The sequence below is a fragment of the Ceratotherium simum genome, chromosome 20 (genome assembly GCF_057802395.1).
Source record: "Ceratotherium simum simum isolate JZ-2026a chromosome 20, ASM5780239v1, whole genome shotgun sequence".
Taxonomy (NCBI): Eukaryota; Metazoa; Chordata; class Mammalia; order Perissodactyla; family Rhinocerotidae; genus Ceratotherium; species Ceratotherium simum.
This window is the reverse complement of record NC_141919.1, coordinates 7,411,523-7,430,761: the sequence shown is the minus strand read 5'-3', so window position 1 is coordinate 7,430,761 and position 19,239 is coordinate 7,411,523. Positions and strand designations below refer to the sequence as shown.

Sequence of the window (19,239 nt, the reverse complement as noted above, 5' to 3'; positions counted from 1 at the left end):
GCACAGGGAGGGGGCGGCAAAGGGGCGTTTTCGAGGCCCGAAGGAGTCTTTTGAGTTTGGAGGAGGGGCATGAGCGCGCGGCAAATCGGGCGGGAAGAGGCAAAAAAGGATTAGGGCGCGCGCCGCGGCTGTTCCCGTTCTCACAGTCGCGCGGCCCAGGAACTGCAGTTGCGCGAGGGGAAGGCGGCCCCGCCCAGGTCGGTCCTAGGCCCAGACGAATGCCCCCATTTCCTCAGTCCGTACTCGCGTCTCCTTCCCTGCCCGGAATCCCCGCTCCTGCCCGGGCTGCCGGCTGCGGGGCGAGCTGCGCGGCGGTAAGTGCAGCCTGCCCGCCTGCCGGCCCGGCCCACGCCGCAGAAACCCGCTGTTGTAACGGGCCGCAGGCCCCTCAGGCGTGGCCCGTGCAGGGGCGCGGCTGGCGGTTCGCGGCCCACAATCCGCCGTCTGCTCGGGCGGGATCCCGGGAAACGCGGGCCGGTCGGCCGGGCTGTTGCGGGAGAGCCTGGAGAACTTGTCCTCTTTGGGTCCGACCTGAGCCGGGACGCGCGGGAGAGCCCAGGCGTCTCTACGGGACTCTCCGTTCTGAAGAGACCTTTCATTCGTTTCTGTTTCTTTTTGTTCATGAGGCCTGTGACACGAGTATTCTGTAGTGTGTCGCTGCAGTTTATCTGAAAATTTTCTGGAAGTACTAAGTACTAAGAAAAAATTCTGGAAGTTCATTCATCTCCTAAAATGAATGCAAATCGCAGAACACGTTGTAAACATCCGCGTTCCTTTCATTCAACTCTTTAAAGCGTTTACCACGTGTCAGGGGATTACGCAGAGATTAAAACAGACGAAAAACTTCGCCTCAAATATGTTACCGTTCTAGCGTATTCAGTTTATACTTGCTTTGTGTTCGGTTACTTTTAAGGCCCCTGTGCCAAGCTTTGATGATTTTTTTTGTTAAGGCACGGAAGGTCACTCCGATTCGGTGACAAACCTGGGAAATCGGCAGGCCTGTTAGTACCTGATGTCCACATCCTGGTCCTTCAACTCCCAGCCTTCACGCACAACCCTAAACTCGTGTTGAAACATAAAAATGTTATAATTTATATATAAGGCTAAATCCACCATTAGCAGAATACATATTTTTTTTTGCAATGATGAATTTGTGCTGATTCATTCCATTGTAACTTGATTTCTCTCTTGAATAATTTGCAAATAGATGTAACCAGCATTTTTTTTTAATGGCTGTGATTGGATCCATCCATTATCTTTTACTTGCCTAATTTGGAATAAAACTCATGTTAGGGGGAAATGAGAACTTCATGAAGCACCAACATTTACTGGCTGGGAGGGTAGTTGACAAATACTGTTAGAGTATAGTGTCTGGGATTGTGGAGTTTATAAAAGTTCTCTTTAATTAGTAATACAGTTTTTTTTTTAGTGACCTCCACCATGAAGAGTGTATTACAGTCTTTGTTGGGAGGTAAAACTTAACTCACATTTTGTTTTTAGGGTATTTGGTTCTCTGATACCAGATTTTTATTAAATGTTAACCAAGAATTGATGAGTTTATGTAGGGGCTGGGGATACTTGGATTATAAAGATTTAATTGTCAGTCAGGATTAGCAACATTTAATTGAATCTGTCATTTAAAGCCTGGGATATTTCACTAACACTAATAGGCACGTATAGGGGTACTGTGATAATAATGATGCTTTCTTTCAATCTAGTATTTCTGTTGCAGCCATCGTTTTCTGCCTTAATAAACAGCGATGAGTGATGAGCAGGCATGCAAAGTAAGCAGCCCTATCTAAGAACTTATTCCTCCCAATTTTACTGACTTCTGACTGGACCCAACTGGTGAAAGCCATTACTTCCCTTTTCTAGATGCCATTGTTGGATAGTTTTCTTTTTCCTTTCTTTTTCCGCTTGTTTTCTTCCTTACCTCTTTTAATTTGCTTTTTGGGTTTACTCTTTAAATAACGGGAAAGGCTGTCTTTTCACCATCCTTTCATCCTCTGTTTTCAACCAAACTATACCTGTGCTCATTGAAGGACTTGCCAACTCGATCGATCCATTCACTGGCTCCTGTTTTGTGTAATTAATTGTATGATCATCTTGGACTTGCAATGAATTTAGAGCTGGTATTACTTAGCTATAGGATTTACTTTAGATAAGCTGATATAATTGAGACTGTCACTAGCCAGCTGGATGATTATTTAAAATATTAGGGGCCATCCCGGTGGTGCAGTGGTTAAGTTCTCGTGGTCCGTGCCTTCCACAAGTTTGGATCCTGGGCGCGGACCTACTCACCGCTCATCAACCATGCTGAGGTGGGTCCCACATAGAAGAACTAGAAGGACCTACAACTATATACTGAGGGCTTTGGGGAGAAAAAAGGAAAAAAAAAAAAAGAGGAAGATTGGCAACACATGTTAGCTCAGGGCCAGTCTTCCCCCTTCAAAAAAAAAAAATATAACTACAATTTTCTGAGTTCCCCGCTATGTACCAGACCTTCTGCTGTCGGTTTAATATCTACTACAGTTCTTCGAGTAAATTGTGGTTATCTTTGTTTTATAGATGAGGAAATTAAGACTAAGAGAAGTTAAGGAGCATGTCTAAGGTCACACAGCAGAGGTGAGATTCAAACTCCTAAACCTATTCTCTGTCTTTTCCTTACATTAGGTTGTGGAGGATCCACAAACAGCCCTGCTGATTACTTCTTTTTTTTTTTAATAATTTTATTTATTTATTTTTTCCCCCAAAGCCCCAGTAGATAGTTGTATGTCATAGCTGCACATCCTTCTAGTTGCTGTATGTGGGACGAGGCCTCAGCACGGCCAGAGAAGCGGTGTGTTGGTGCGCGCCTGGGATCCAAACCCAGGCCGCCCGCAGTGGAGCGTGCGCATCTACCCGCTAATCCACGGGGCGGCCCTTTTATTTCAGTCATTAAATGTAAATTTTTTTCTCTACTTTTCAGAGAGTACCTTCTCAAAATTCTGGGATTACCTTGAAGTCGTCCCCAATGAGTTAAAACACAGACTTACCTTTGTATTTTAGATGAAGCTAGTGGAAACATGGAGTGATTATGATTTAAGTATTTGTTAGTGTTTTTAAGTCTCAGCTGTTGGTTGAATGCCACATACAGTGTCCAAAAGAATGGTACCTCTCTATTTTTTAAAAAATTGGAATACGTAAGGCTGACTGAGAATTAATTTATAAATCAAATATGCCTAAGTCTTAGTGGTGAATAATAGAATTTTCACACTCTATTCTCTTCTGCTCGGTTCCTGCAGTCATGATCTAGAAAATAGATTATCGTGGCCAGCCAAGTTTAGCATGCACAAAATGTCAAAGAATTAAAAAAAATTTTTTTGTGTGTGTGATTATAAAATTAATGGGGCTTAAAAAGTATGTAGTTTTATATCTGGCCTTTTTCCTAACAAAATATGAACATGTTTTCATATCATTAAATAGTCCTTAAAAATGTTTTTTTAAAGACTCTATAACCTTCCATTTCATGGATCAAATGTAATATATTTAATTTTTTTTTCTGTTGACCATTTACATTGTTTTTGTTTTTTCCACTCTATACAAACAACGCTAAACACTCTAGCACATAAATCTTTGTCCTCATTTCTGACTGTTTTCTTAAGATTAATTTTGGAAAGTAAAAGAAGTAGATCATATGGTATGAACATTTCTTAATGTACAATTTAGAAAACATATACTTTTCCATATTTTTCTTTTCTTGGACAATGATGTTCCTGAGGATCGGGGGCTGTCTTTTGTGTATGAGCAGATGGGAAGTTCTGCTGCCCTAGCTGATGCCTCCCCTCTGAGTTGCTTCTACCTGCAGTGACTATGGTTACTCAATTTCTCAAGAAAGGGAATAACAGAAACCTTGGGGATTCTCTGAAGGACTAGGCGCAAGTAATACAATTTACTAAATTATTAAGGAGCTTGGTTATTGAAACAGTCTAAACTTTATAATATAGATCCCACGTGATAATGCTTTTCTGTTTAATTAAAATTTGTAATCAACTTTTCTTTCTAACCTGTAGGAAAACATCCTGTTATACATACAATCATCTTTTTATTGCAATTGTTATAAATATGCAGTTGTGGGGACTGTATCCATGTCTCAGATCAATATACCCACCACTCTTCTTATTTTGCTGTTACATGAAGAATTCTGTGTAATGTGCATGTAGCAGTCAGTTTTTTCCCCAGAGTTCTTGACTTTTTGATAAAATATTTGTGATTAGCTGTATTTGAGTCCTTGAACAATGTTAAGTATCTCTTATCACATTTGCTGTGTTTAAAAAATGTCTTAATTATCTTTTAAGGTTTTAGTCATTGGAATTTTTTTCTTTGCCTAGTTATGATAACATTATTATAAAATTATAGTACATCAGTTAGCTCCAAAAGTAGAGATTCAAATCCTAGAGGGTAGTCCTTGGAGTGAATTATTAATTAGAACTGCCACACACTAATAGAACAATTTAGTTGTGATTCACTGAGTAGTGTTTCTCAGAATTTGTCCCAACTGTCATTTCAAAGGAATTCTTTCTTTTTTTTTTTGCTGAGGAAGATTCGCCCTGAGCTAATATCTGTTGCCAATCTTCCTCTTTTTGGTTGAGGAAGATTCGCCCCAAGCTAACATCTGTGGCAAATCTTCCTCTATTTTGTATGTGGGCCGCCACCACAGTGTGGCCATCGACCAGCGATGTAGGGCTGCGCCTGGGAACCGAACCTGGGCCACTGAAGCAGAGCATGCCAGACTTAACCACTAGGCCGCAGGGCTAGCCCTCATTTCAAAGGAATTTTGTCACTTGCCGTGTTCAACAGCACAAACAAGGAAGTGCATGTTTGAAATAAATAAAAAATTTAAAAATAAACAGACACATAAGCCTTAAAATATGTTTGTAATATTTAAAAAATTTAAGACTTATTTTATGTGGTATTTTAGTAGTGTTATAGCAACAGGAAAAGTAGTACTTAATCATAACACTAGTTTTGACACTGTTACAAAGATAGATGGAGTAGGTGATGTTCAAGTTTTTGTTTTATTTGACTTTTTAAATGAAATAATTGAGAGTGCACTAGGGGAGCTTGTTATTTAAATGAAATCTGAGAAAAGTCTGTTCATTATAATAGCAGTGTAGTGCTCTTATAGAATGGCCATTTATGAATGAGTTTTATACGTAAATGAGGGCCTGGCTTTCTTTTCTCTTTTTGCTTAAGTCAACAGGGTCTAAAAACGGTATAGGAATGGAGATTGGCAGAATTTATGTTCTAGTTCTGCATCTGCTACTAGGTATGATCTTTATGTCCTAATCTTCATGCTTCAGTTTCATTCTCTCTCAAATAGATGACAAACCTACTCTTTCTATCATAAATTATTATTTTGAGGTTTAGATAATATTAAGCATCTAAAAGTATTTTGAAAAAAGTTTAAAATCTTACAAATAAGAGATTTTAATTTTTATTTTCAGCAAACTCTTACCTTCAGTTCTCTATACAGCTGTACCTGCTGGGATATAGGATTACTATCCCTGAAATTCATCCTTGTTCATTTCATTTTCTGTCCAGCCGTGACCTTTTCAATACCCAACCGGTCAGTTTTTTTTCCTTTTTACTGGTTGCTTCCTCCTCCTAGAAGTATCAACAGTATTATCTCCTAGTATTTAACAGGTTCAGGTAGAAAATAGGGTTTGTGTAATATGGCTGCATGTAATAGTTAGGGCTCTATACTGTATCCGGAGTGATTTATAGTACAAAACATTCTGCAAACAACTTAATTGTAATTGTGGCATTATACTTGAAAATTCACTTAATTTATAACTCTACTGAAAGTACTCTTCGTCCTGATTTCAGTTTACTTAATGACTGACACCTTTGCAAATTATACTAGGTCCATTTGTCAGTACTGTGTTCTTTATAATTTTATTTATTTTATTTTATTTTTACCCCCAAAGCCTCAGTAGATAGTTGTATGTCATAGCTGCAGGTCCTTCCAGTTGCTGTATGTGGAACGCGGCCCCAGCATGGCTGGAGAAGCAGTGCGTCGGTGCGCGCCCGGGATCCGAACCCGGGCCACCAGCAGCGGAGTGCGCTCACTTAACCGCTAAGCCATGGGGCCGGCCAGTACTGTGTTCTTTAAATTTTAGTGGAGGAAATAGGTAACTTATTGAATGAGTGCACCTAAGAGCCGAGGATCTGGCTTAATTTTTGAGGTTAAAAAAAAATGATAACATGCAATAAAAAAGCGCTTTGAAATCTTAGAATATATAAGTATAGATCTGTGTCTTGAGGATAAGATGTCACTAAGCTTTGAGCTCATGGAATCATGCTTGGAGGTTTTAACATGCCTTTATTTTAATTAATTTCATATTTTGATGTTATTTTGTTTTAGGTCTATCTTTTAAGCATACAGCTGGATTTGCTTTATTCAATTTGAGAGTATCTTGTAACAGGTAAGTTAATCTATGTTCATTATGATTGCTGACATATTTAGACATATTTCTACCATCTTATTTATTTCTGTTTATAGTGCTTGACCACTCCTTTTGTGCCTTTCTTTATTCTATGTTTTCCTCAGCTAGTTTGAAAGTTAGTTATTATTTTTCTATTCTTTTGGTGTTTACCTTCAGTTTTTTTATTGGGGTATAACTTACATTCAGTAAAATTTATGTCCTTTTTGGTGTATAGCTCTATGAGTTTTGACAAACATGTAGTCATATCATTGTCATCACCACCACCACATTCATGGTATAGAACAGTTTCATCACCTCCAAAATTTCTTTGTGCCCTTTGTAGTCAATCCTTCATACCTCTAGCCTTTGGCAACCACTGAACTATTTTCCATTTCCATAGTATTGCCTTTCCCAGAATGTCATATAAATGGAATTATATGGTCTTTGTCTGGCTTCTTTCACTGAGCATACTGCATCTGGGATTTGTCTTAGTCTGTTGGGGCTACTATAACAAAATAACGTAAACCGGGTGGCTCATAAACAACAGAAATTTATTTCTCTGGAGGCTGGAAAGTCCAAGATCAAGGTGCTGGCAGATTCGGTGTCTGATGAGGGCCCACTCCCTGGTTCATGGATGGCCATATTTTCACTGTAACCTCCCATGGCAGAAGGGGCAAGGTAGGTCTCTTGGGGGGCTTTCTTTTATAAGAGCCCTAATCTCTTTCAGGAGGGCCCCGCTCTCATGACCTAAGCATGTCCCAAAGGCCTCACCTTCTAATACCATCACATTGTGCTTTAGGATTTCAACATATGAATTTTGAGGTGGACATAGTCTATAGCAACATTTATCCGTGTTATTGCATCTATTAGTAGTTTATTCCTTTTTATTACTGAATAGTAATCCATTGTAATGATGTACCACTATTTATCCATTCACCAATTGAAGGACATGTGGGTTGTTTTGGGTGTTATGAATAAAGCTACTATAAACATTCACATAGACGTTTTTTATTAGTGTAAGTTTTCATTTCTCTTAAGTAAATACGTAGTAATGTGATTGCTGGGTTGTATGGTAAGTGTGTGTGGTGAGAAAGAAACTCTTTTTCTTTTTTTTCTTTTTTAAATATTTTATTTATTTATTTTTTTCCCCCCCAAAGCCCCAGTAGATAGTTGCATGTCATAGCTGCACATCCTTCTAGTTGGTGTATGTGGGACGTGGCCTCAGCATGGCTGGAGAAGCGGTGCGTCGGTGCGCGCCTGGGATCTGAACCCCGGCCGCTAGCAGTGGAGCGCGCGCACTTAACCGCCAAGCCACGGGGCCGGCCCAAGAAACTCTTTTTCTTTCTAACAGACTACTAATCTGTTTTCCAAAGTGGCTGTGCCATTTTGCAATCCCACCAGCAATGTATGAGAATTCAAGTATTTGATATTGTCAGTTATTTTTTATTTTAGCTTTGCTAATAGATGTATACTAGCACATTGTGATTTTAATTTTGCATTTCCCTAATGTCTAATAATATTGAGCGTCTTTTAATGTGTTTTATTTGCCATCTACATATCTTCTTTGAAGTGTCTATTCAGATCTTTTACTCATTTAAAAATGAGTTTGTTTTCTTATTGAATGTTAGAATTCTTTACACATTCTAGATACAAGTCTTTTGTCAATTATATGTTTCTCCCAGTCTGTGGTTGTCATGTATATGTATGGGGGTGTGTGTGTATGGCTTGTCTTTATACTTTTGAGTGTCTTTCATAGAGCAGAATTTTAATATTTTGATGAAGCCCAATTTATTAATTTTTTTCTTTTGTGGATTATTTGGTGTTGTCTCTAAGAAAACTTAAGAAACAAAGGTCACAAAGATTTTTCTCCTAACTTTTCTTATAACTATGTTATAGTTTTAGTTTTCCCATTTAGGTCTATGATCCATTTAGAGTTAATTTTTATATATGGTGTGAGGTATTGGTTGAGGTTCATATTTTTGCATGTGGCTGTCCAGTTGTTTTAGCTGTCATTTGTTCAAAAGACTATCCTGTTTCCATTGAATTGCCTTTGCAACTTTGTACAAAATCAATTGATCATGTATGTGTGGGTCCATTTCTAGACTATCTTCTCTTCCTATTGATCTGTGTGTTAATCCTTTTTCCAGTACCTCACTGTCTTGATTACTGTAGTTTTATACTAAGTCTTGAAGTCAGGTAGTATGAGTCCTCCAACTTTGTTTTTCTTTTTCAAAATTATCTTGGCTATTCTAATTCCTTTGCCTTTCCATATAAATTTTAGAATCAGCTTGTCGTTTTTTACGAAAAAGGGTTTCTGGGATTTTGAATGGAATTGCATTAAATCTATAGTTCAATTTGGCAAGAACTGGAACCTTAACAAGATGGAGTCTTCAACATAGCGTATCTCTTCATTTATTTAGGTTGTCTTTGATTTCTTTCATCTGTAATTTGTAGTTTTCAGCATACACATCCTTGACATATTTTGTTAGATTTAAGTTTTTGCTGCTATTGTAAACTGTCCTGTTTTTTTTTTTTTTTAACAGTTTTACTTATTTATTTGTTTTTTTGAGAGGAAGATCAGCACTGAGCTAACATCCATGCTAATCCTCCTCTTTTTGCTGAGGAAGACCGGCTCTGAGCTAACATCTATTGCCAATCCTCCTCCTTTTTTTTTTTTTTCCTCCCCCAAAGCCCCAGTAGATAGTTGTATGTCATAGTTGCACATCCTTATAGTTGCTGTATGTGGGACGCAGCCTCAGCATGGCCAGAGAAGCCGTGCGTCGGTGCGCACCCGGGATCTGAACCCGGGCTGCCAGCAGCGGAGCGCACGCACTTAACCGCTAAGCCACGGGGCCAGCCCTAAACTGTCCTGTTTTGTTCATTGCTAGTACAGTTGAGTTATGTTCTATAAAGTTGCTGTAAACACTGTGAATTAGCAAATACTCAACTATTGCTCCTAGGGGAAATACAGGGTTAGGTTCCTGTGAGCCTCTGGTCATATTTTCATCAACTGATCAATAGGTAACTTTGTTTTATGTGTGTTTCTGTTTAAAGACACTTTATTCAGTGTATGTTGTTGATTCATTAATATTGAATTTATGACCATTGGCAATATAACTCATGCCTAAACAAACCTTAATGTAACACACGTATTGTTTCCATATGACACATTACAGCTTTCTTGCGCTTAGAAACACTAGACAGCACTTTAGTACTATGCTGTTTTAAACAGTGAAATCATCAAAAAAAGCACAAAAGTGTGAAAAACATGGCACTAAATAGAGCATGAAAAAGACACTTGCATCTTGCTAATTCATTTATCAGGTGATGTAGTTTTTTGGTAGTTTTTTTCATATTTTCTTCATAAACATTCATGTCTTCTGCGAAAAGGGTAATTTAATTTTTTCCTTTGTTTCCCTCTTCCTCTCTCTTGATTTTTCTCTTTTTTAATTGTAATAAAAAACACATAACATAAATTTACCCTCTTAATTTTTAAGTGTACGTTATGGTAATGTTAACTATATGCATATTGTTGTACAACAGATCTCTGGAACTTTTTATCTTGCATGAATGAAACTGTTTATCCATTGAACAACTCTGCATTTTTCCCTCCCCTCAGCCCTTGGCAACCACAAGACTACTTTCTATTTTTATGAGTTTGATTACTTTAGATGCCTCATGTAAGTGGAATCATGTGTCTTTTATGATTAGCTTATTTCACTTAGCATTATATCCTTAAGGTTCACCCACATTGTAGCAGATGACAGGATTTCCTAATAATGTTCCTTCTTATATATACCACATTTTCTTTATCCATTCATGTGTCGATGGACATTTAGATTGCTTCCACATCTTGGCTATTGTGAATAATGCTGCAATGAATATGGATGTACAAATATCTCTTTGAGATTTTATTTTCAATTCCTTTGGATATATACCTCGAAGTGGAATTGCTGGGTCATGTGATAGTTCTATTTTTCATTTTTTAAGGAACCTCCATAATGTTTTCCATAACTGCTGCACAATTTTGCAATCCCACTAACAGTACACAAGGGTTCCAATTTCTCCACATTCTCACCAACACTTGTTATTTTCTGTTATTTTTATTAGTGGCCATCCTGTGGGTTGTGAGGTGATGTCTGGTTGCAGTTTTGATTTGCATTTCTCTTATGATTAGTGGTGGTGGGCTCTTTTCATATGCTTGTTGGCCATTCATATATCTTCTTTGGAGAAAAGTCTATTCAAATCCTTTGCCCGCTTTTTTTTTTTTATTTTTTTTGAGGAAGATCAGCCCTGAGCTAACATCCGATGGTAGTCCTCTTTTTTGCTGAGGAAGATTGGCCCTGGGCTAACATCCGTGCCCATCTTCTTCTACTTTGTATGGGACGCCACCACAGCATGGCTTGACAGGTGGTGTGTCAGTGCACACCCGGGATCCAAACCTGCGAACTCCGGGCCGCTGAAGTGGAGCACATGCACTTAACTGCTGTGCCACCCGGCCGGCCCCTTTGCCCATTTTTTAATTGGGTTATTTGTTTTTTTGTTATTGAGTTGAGAGAGTCTTTGTATTTTCTGGATATTAACACGTTATCAGATACATGGTTTGCAAATATTTTCCCCCAGTTCCTAGGTTGCTTTTTCACTCTGTTGTTTCCTTTGCTGTACAAAAGTTTTTAAATTTGATATAGTCCTGTTTATCTATTTTTGCTTTTGTTTTGGGTGTTATATCCCAGAAATCATTGTCTTGGGTGTTACATCCAAGAAATCATTGCCCTTCCCAACGTCATGAAGCTTTTCCCTCTATGTTTTCTTCTAGGAGTTTTATAGTTTCAGGTCCTATGTTTAGATCTCCACTTTGGATTAATTTTTGACTATGGTGTAAGATAGGGGTCCATCTTCATTCTTTTTTTTTTTTTTTTTTTTTTGTGAGGAGGTCAGCCCTGTGCTAACATCCGCCAATCCTCCTCTTTTTTTGCTGAGGAAGACGGCCCTGGGCTAACATCTGTGCCCATCTTCCTCCACTTTATATGGGACGCCGCCACAGCATGGCCCGCCAAGCAGTACGTCGGTGCGTGCCTGGGATCTGAACCAGCGAACCCTGGGCCGCCGCAGCGGAGCGCGCGCACTTAACCGCTTGCGCCACCGGGCCGGCCCCCCATCTTCATTCTTTTGCATGTGGATATCCAGTTTTCACAGCACCGTTTGTTGAAGAGACTGTCCCTTCCCCATTGTGTCATCTTGGCACCCTTGTTGAAGATCATTTGACCATATATGTGAGAGTTTATTTCTGGGCTCTATATTCTCTTCTATTGGTCTATATGTCTGTCTTTATGCTATTTTTTTCTGTTATAATCTGTATACCTTTTATTTCTTTTTCTTGCTGTATTGCACTGGCAAGGGCCTCCAGTACAATGTTGAGTGTTGCGAGTGGACATCTTTTTTTTTTTTTTTCTTTAGTTTCCTTCTTTTTTTTTTTTTTCTGGGAAAGATTCACCCTGAGCTAACATCTGTTGCCAATCTGCCTCTCTTTTTTTTTTCATCCTCAAAGCCCCAGTACAGATTTGTATGTTCTAGTTATAAATCCTTCTGGTTCTTCTCTGCGAGCCTCCACCACAGTATGGCTACTGACTGATGAGTGGTGTGGTTCTGCACCCAGAATTGAACCCAGGCCGCTAAAGCGGAGAGCGTCGAACTTTAACCGCTAGGCTATTGGGGCTGGCTCACCTTATTCTTGATCTTAGGGGGACAGCATTTTGTCCTTCATACCTTTAATTTTTAAACATACATACTGTTGTACTATTTTGTTCATTGCCAGTAGCAGAAATGAAGAACTCAGTAGAAGACATGGAAGTTAACATTAAGAAAATCTCCCCCAAAAGTTAAACATCAATACAAAGAAATCAATGGAACATAGGATAAGATGAAAGAAAACAAAAGTTTTGTATATATCATTTAAAATATCAAACTTTAAAGAGTTGTTTTGAAAAATAGTAATCCCCTGCCCTCCTCCTCCTTTGTTTCTCTTCCCCAGAAGCAACCACTTTATATTTTTCTAGCTGATACTTTTTTGTATTCGCTTCTTTGGCTCTGGAAACCATGCAAATATTGCTACTTCTTGATTTTTCAGTTTTAGGCCTTATCTTTTTTTTTTTTATTCTTAAATCATATTTTATTTACACTGTAGGGTGTAATATTTTAAAATAAACATTTTGTTTTCATTGATGTTTTAATGGTTTTTAACATTGTGAAATTTTGGGTTGTGCATTTTTGTTTGTCCATCACCATGTATATGACTCCCTTCACCCCTTGTGCCCACCCCCCACCCCCACTGCCCCTGGTAACCACAGTACAGTTTTCTGTGTCCATGTGTTGGTTTATATTCCACATATGAGTGAGATCATACAGTGTTTGTCTTTCTCTTTCTGGCTTATTTCACTTAACAGTCCCATCCATGTTGTTGCAAATGGGACGATTTTAATTTTTTAAAAATTTTAATCCTTTTCTTTCTTCAAAAAATTAATTTTTTTACTACATCTAAGAAAGAAAGAAAGTATTGACATATATGTTGCTTGAGCTAAAAGACATAGGAAACCAGACAATGTATACCCATTAAATTTTAAAGAAATATGAGATAAAAAATTTAACCTTTGCACTAAGCTCTGACTTTGTACAAAGAAGCCAGGTTTTTATTCTCCAAAAAGTGAAGGGAGCTACTATGTAACATACAGAAATAGTTTAATTCCTTTTCACAAGAATATAACTTGAGCTTTGCTAAAGCTTCATATTCCATGAAGGCATCTAAAATGCTAGTACATGGAACAGGCACTTCTTTTTTCTTCCCCTATCCATTTGTATGGCATTTTTCATGGATTTCTGGCCAGATATCGCAGACAAAGGCCAAGAGGTTATCCAGGACTTCATCCCTGTTCTGCTGAAAGTAGGTCTGGAGGATGGTCGTCTTCTCCTGGGTCTCCTTCTCCACTTATGTGCTGCTGTTGCCGTGGATCCCAGAGCTGCGGCTTCCCTGGCCATGAACCCTTTCTCCCTCTGTAGGCAGTACTGTTCAGTTGCAGCCTGAGCTGCTTTGGCCTGCTTCAGCCTCTGGTTCTTTTGCTTGCAGGCCTTGGACACCTTCTGGGCAACCCACTTCTTGGCCTACAGCAGCTGCTGGATGCCCTGTGGCTGACTGGCCGTGGCAGTGATGACTCTGAGGCCAAGGTTAGTGGCCTACGTGGGGCTAAATTGCCGCCTTGGGTCAGCTGACCCAGCTGCCCAAGGTCTGAGCCTGTGCCTGTGCCCTGCTGGCTGTCCTCTCCTCTCTACTTCAGTTTTCACAGTAGCCCTCTGAAGTAAGTATGTAGACAAGGAAACAAGCTTAGAGAGATTGTGTAAGTTTCTCATGGTCACTTCTATTTATCTTACTTCAAACCTCGTGTTTTTATTCTGTTTTACCTCCACTCTACCCTGATTGATAACAGGAACCCCCAAAACTACCATCAGACTCTTGCACTTATGAAAATAGGCCAGTGATTGTTTTTGCAGCTTCATCTTATAACCGTTATTGCTTCTTGTCTTAGCCCCCAGGGCCATTTCTGAGCAGTAGAGGTTACAACTACTCCACTGAACAACTACTTCCAAATCCTGTCATCAAGTCCTGTGCTTCTGTTCCAAATGGTAAGTTTTCTTATGGACGTATTAAAACTTTTATAAATTCTAATTCTTAGATAGCTTCATCTTTAGAAGGAAAAAATATACTTTTGTGAACACAAGGTTAATTAGTCTTTAGTGTTTTGCTGCTGTTTTATCATACTGAGAAAATCAGAAGCATATTTACCTGATAGGAGTGTTGAGAATTGTTTTGCCAAACAAATAAGATGCTTTACATCAGCTCAGAATCTATTGTTATTTGTTATAATTTTATCCTAAGACGAAATATTTAAGTGCTAAATGGCCAAACATAATGGTATAAATTTTAATAGAGTATGAATTATAGATATGAAAAGAACCTTAGTGAATAGTTTCTTAACTAAGTTTTACATGTTTAGATCTGATTATTATATTAATATGATAATAATTACTGTTTACTGTGTGTCTGTTTACTGTGTGTCTTTCATAGGTCTGACATACTTTACAAATGTTAATTATGTAATCCTCACAACAACCTTGTAAGATAAATGGTGGTATTGACATTTTACAGATGAAGAAAAGCTGGGTTAAAGAAGTTAAAAAATTTATATTACAGAGCTTGTAATTGGACAGAGCTAGCTTTCAAACCTAGACACATCTCTTAAACCTTTTTGTTTTTTTCCTCATTATACCATCTGATTACTTGTGGTATTTGAATTTTGGCCACATAGAGAGTCAAAGAATTTTAAGATGCTGAAGAGAGAAAAATCGAAAGGGTGTGGTTATGCCTGTTTGTGTATTGTAGAGCATTATAGAAACTATACTTCAGTGTGCTGAATTATCATAATTGTTTTCTTTCTTGTTTTCAGGTAATAGATGCATAATTTTTATTTAAGAGAAATGAGTGTAACTAGTATTGCATTAAGAGTTGAAACCTGGCTTTTAGCTACGTGGCATGTTAAGGTACCTCTAATGTGGCTGGAAGCTTGTATTAACTGGATCCAAGAAGAAAATGATAATGTTAATTTGAGTCAGGAACAATTGAATAAACAAGTATTTGAGCAATGGCTTCTTACCGACCTGAGAGATTTGGAGCATCCTCTTTTGCCTGATGGCATTTTAGAAGTTCCAAAAGGAGAACTGAATGGATTTTTTGCTCTGCAGATTAATTCATTGGTTGATGTAAGTCAACCTGCATATTCGCAGATACAAAAATTAAGAGGAAAGAATACAACAAATGATCTAATTACAGCTGAAACACAAGTAACCCAAAAACATTGGGAAGCAAAGCCTTCACGACTGTTGATGCTACAGCTAACTGATGGAATTGTACAAATGCAGGGAATGGAATATCAGTCTATCCCAGCTCTTAATAGTGATCTTCCTCCAGGTACAAAAATTTTGATTTATGGGAACATTTCTTTCCGTCTTGGTGTTCTCTTATTGAAACCAGAAAATGTGAAGGTATTAGGAGGAGAAGTAGATTCTCTTTTAGAGGAATATGCCCAAGAAAAAGTACTTGCAAGATTAATTGGGGAACCTGATCCTGTAGCTTCAGTCACACCAAGTAATTCTAACCAAAGCATCTCCAGAATTACAGACGCTCTAGATCCTGCGTTGGGACCGTCTGATGAAGAACTCTTGGCAAGTCTGGATGAAAGTGATGAGCTTGCAGCAAATAATGACACCTCCTTGGAAAGAAGATGTTTCAGTACAGGTAGTTCCTCAAATACTGTTCCCACAAGACAGTCAAGTTTTGAACCAGGACTTATTATTTCTCCAAGACCAAAGGAGAAACCACCAAATCAATCCATGCATTTCATTGCTGGGGAATTAGATGACTTTTCATTGGAGGAGGCCTTGCTTTTAGAAGAAAGTGTCCAGAAAGAACAAACGGAGACTAAAGAATTGCAGCCATTGCCTTTGAACAGAACCACAGATGAAAGTATAGAGAGATTTTCACATAAACCTAATACTCCAAATAATTTTTCTTTGATTTGCAAAAATGGAAACAGTAATTGGAATGAAAAAAATTTATCTGAACAAATGACTAATGAAGACAAATCTTTTAGTTGTCCATCTGCTAGAGACCAAAACAGTAGTGTTTTTTCAATTCATCATAAGGTACCCCTACCCCATGATTTTACAAATAAAGATAAGAACTCAGAGACAGATAATAAAGTAAAACAAACCATCAGCAATTCAGATGGACATTCCTTAAATAATAAAATATTAAATGGAGAGCTGGTCAATTATGTACCAAAAAAGAGTTCACAAATTTCTGATGAAAGTGATCACCATTTACAGACCCATTCTTTAAGATCATCAGAGAATAACACTAATCTTTCCATTGCCATGGATTTGTATTCTCCACCTTTTGTCTATTTGTCTGTTCTAATGGCCAGCAAACCAAAGGAAGTTACAACAGTGACAGTCAAAGCATTTATTGTAACCTTAACTGGAAATCTCTCAGCTTCTGGTGGCCTTTGGAGTATAACAGCAAAGATTTCTGATGGTACTGCATATCTAGATGTAGACTTTGTAGATGAAATACTTACTAGCCTGATAGGGTATTCAGTACCAGAAATGAAACAGTTAAAAAAAGATCCTCTTCAATATCGAAAGTTCCTGGAAGGTTTGCAGAAATGTCAGAGAGATCTAATAGATTTGTGCTGTCTAATGACTATTTCATTTAATCCCACCTTGTCTAAAGCAATGGTACTAGCATTACAAGATGTTGATATGGAACACTTTGAGAACCTAAAAAAGCGATTGAATAAATAATTTACCAAATAGTATTAGAAAACAATAAGAAATATTTAGAATTAAATTTATCCTTTTATTTTTGAAACTTTCTTTTTGTAAAAGGGAGAAAGGAAGTTTCATAGCTTATTTCAGTTTAATTTAAAAATGTTTCATCATGTTTGTGTGTTTAGATTTTTTTAAATAAATTAATTTTTTATGGTAACTTAGATGAAAGAATTTGGTGACCCATTGTTATTGAGAAATTTGTTTTCCACTTGTCATTTCACATAAGATGATTGCTAAAGTATTGTGTTGTTTACTGAGTCATATTGTTGAAAGTTAACAATTATAAATAAGTAGTTGTGCTTCTAATATGTTGAGTACCCCAAAAGATTTGTTTCTATTATTATACTTAGGAAAATGTAAATCCAGTGGATCAGAATATCAGGCTTTCAGATGCAAATTATTTTGCTGGTTTTTATTTTGCTGGTTCTAAATAATTGTCTGGTATATTTAAGGCACATATTATGTTAACAAAGGTACCATTTCAGAGATTACATTGAATGCTTTGAAAAACTTATTTTTAAGGATAATTTGTTTTAAATAGCATATTGAAAACTTCATTATTAAGATCCAGTAGGTATTTAATTTTTTGGGTTAAATAAGGTATTTATCCATTTCCTTAGATGTTTTCCCCTTTTCTGAATTAGCTCTATATGTAAGCCTTCCTTTAGTTTTGTTGGAAGTGCTGATTTTATTTTTTAAGGGAGACTTACCATTTTTCCATTTTGCTGTTAAAAAGTCACATTTGAAAGGTAAAGTTATTTTTATTAATCTTCTGTCTTTAAAAAATTTAAAGTATCTTGAATTTTAAAACATTAAAGAAATAATAAAATGAAGACATTGTGTTTTGTTTTAGTTAAAGTAATATAATAGGAAAATACCTGGAAGTAAGATAAATACATATATAAAAATGTGATATAGATGTAGTAGAAAAATATTTTAAAAATCTTTTGCCATTGTTGTTTGAAGGATGATAATACAAGTTCAAGGCACAACACAGATTTTGCTGATATATGCTGTAATGGTAACATCTTCTATATACTTGCATAGCTCTTTTACTACAAGAGATCTAAATGAGATGGCATTAACTTTCTTCTTCCTTTTTTCTTCTTTTTTTGTGAGGAAGATCAGCCCTGAGCTAACATCCATGCCTATCCTCCTCTTTTTTTGCTGAGGAAGACTGGCCCTGAGCTAACAACCGTGCCCATCTTCCTCCACTTTATATGGGACGCCGCCACAGCATGTCCTGACAAGCGGTGCGTCAGTGCGCGCCCGGGATCCAAACCCGGGCCACCAGCAGCGGAGCATGCACTCTTAACCGCTATGTCTCGGGGCCGGCCCCCTGGTTTCTTTAGATTCTTGAGCCCCAGTGTCAAGTCCAGCCATTCCTCTTTGAGTCCTGTCACCTACTAGGGCACTGGCAGGGAGGAGGACATGGGTCTCATTATTCAGGTCCCATACCCCACTATCTGCTTTCCAGTCTTGGGAAATTCTCTCCTTTCCAAATTTCTCATTTTTCTCCTCTCTACCTCCTTGTAGCCTATTTCCCTGAATGACTCCAGGCATGTTCTTAACAAAAACTAGGAAGAGAATCTGAGGCAGGGGAATGCTTTCCTGGCTACTGACAAGAGATTTTCACATATTGAGGTATATGGGGCAACTATTCTAGTTCAAAACTGATTTGGCTTGAACTGAAGAAGCCTGACGTATGGCCTGTCAAACATACATTGTATGTCTGCTTTAACTGTTAAAGAATGCACTCTCCTAAGATAAGAATGCTTTTTTCCCCTCCTTCGCCAGTATCTGTAACGCCTGAATTAGTTCCTTTCCCAGCATCAGAGTTATGTTGACCTGCTAATTTGCAACTGAATACCTCGTTGAAACTTTGATGAATGTGTATCCTGGGTGTGTTTAATGTATGTTCTTTGTTCTAAGAAAGTATAAGACTGTACTGAAAACCATGCTTCTCCGGAATGCTTTCTTCCTATGTGGAAACTGCCTTCCCAAGTTATAATGCTCACCCTGGCTCAAGTAAAACTCACCTTCTCTCTCTTATGTATAGAGTGGTTATTGGTTATTTTGCGTCGACAGTACTTACGGGATCTAAAAAGGGAAAAACCCAGAGAACAAAGCAAAATGCTTATTTTTTGTTGTTGTTCTTCTATACCATAAAAAAACCTATTAACGTCTCATTAAATTATCCTGCAACTTTATTTCTTCATTCATTCACTGACTCAAATATTTAACATTTATAGAGCATTTCCTGTACTAGCAGCTGGATATAACAAATTCTTCGTCTCAGGGGTCTTCCATTATAGTCAGGGAGATAGTCAGAGGA

At 37.8% G+C, this 19,239-nt stretch overlaps 1 protein-coding gene and 1 pseudogene across 24 annotated transcripts; one reads left to right on the top strand and one right to left on the bottom strand.

Moving 5' to 3' along the window:
• The first annotated feature begins 58 nt into the window (after positions 1 to 58).
• On the top strand, positions 59 to 18,956 carry RMI1 (RecQ mediated genome instability 1). 24 transcript variants are annotated; one of them, XM_087444372.1, is made up of 8 exons: positions 93 to 314; positions 1,733 to 1,784; positions 2,569 to 2,625; positions 6,407 to 6,467; positions 7,033 to 7,145; positions 13,588 to 13,685; positions 14,045 to 14,141; positions 14,963 to 18,956. In XM_087444372.1, the coding sequence occupies exon 8, from the start codon at positions 14,970 to 14,972 to the stop codon at positions 16,875 to 16,877; it is 1,908 nt and encodes a 635-aa protein (XP_087300498.1). In that variant the 5' UTR covers positions 93 to 314; positions 1,733 to 1,784; positions 2,569 to 2,625; positions 6,407 to 6,467; positions 7,033 to 7,145; positions 13,588 to 13,685; positions 14,045 to 14,141; positions 14,963 to 14,969; the 3' UTR covers positions 16,878 to 18,956. The 24 variants fall into 24 exon arrangements, with proteins under 24 accessions (XP_087300499.1, XP_014651042.1, XP_087300489.1 ...); XM_087444363.1 differs by lacking the exon at positions 7,033 to 7,145 and having other exon boundaries at positions 68 to 197; XM_087444362.1 differs by lacking the exon at positions 7,033 to 7,145 and having other exon boundaries at positions 88 to 197; positions 1,719 to 1,784.
• LOC106803591 (V-type proton ATPase subunit G 1 pseudogene) lies at positions 13,309 to 14,057 on the bottom strand (annotated as a pseudogene).
• Positions 18,957 to 19,239: the final 283 nt, after the last annotated feature.

Bases quoted from the DNA above. Each gene is read 5' to 3' on its own strand.
- RMI1 (XM_014795556.2), top strand. From the start codon at position 14,970: ATGCATAATTTTTATTTAAGAGAAATGAGTGTAACTAGTATTGCATTA.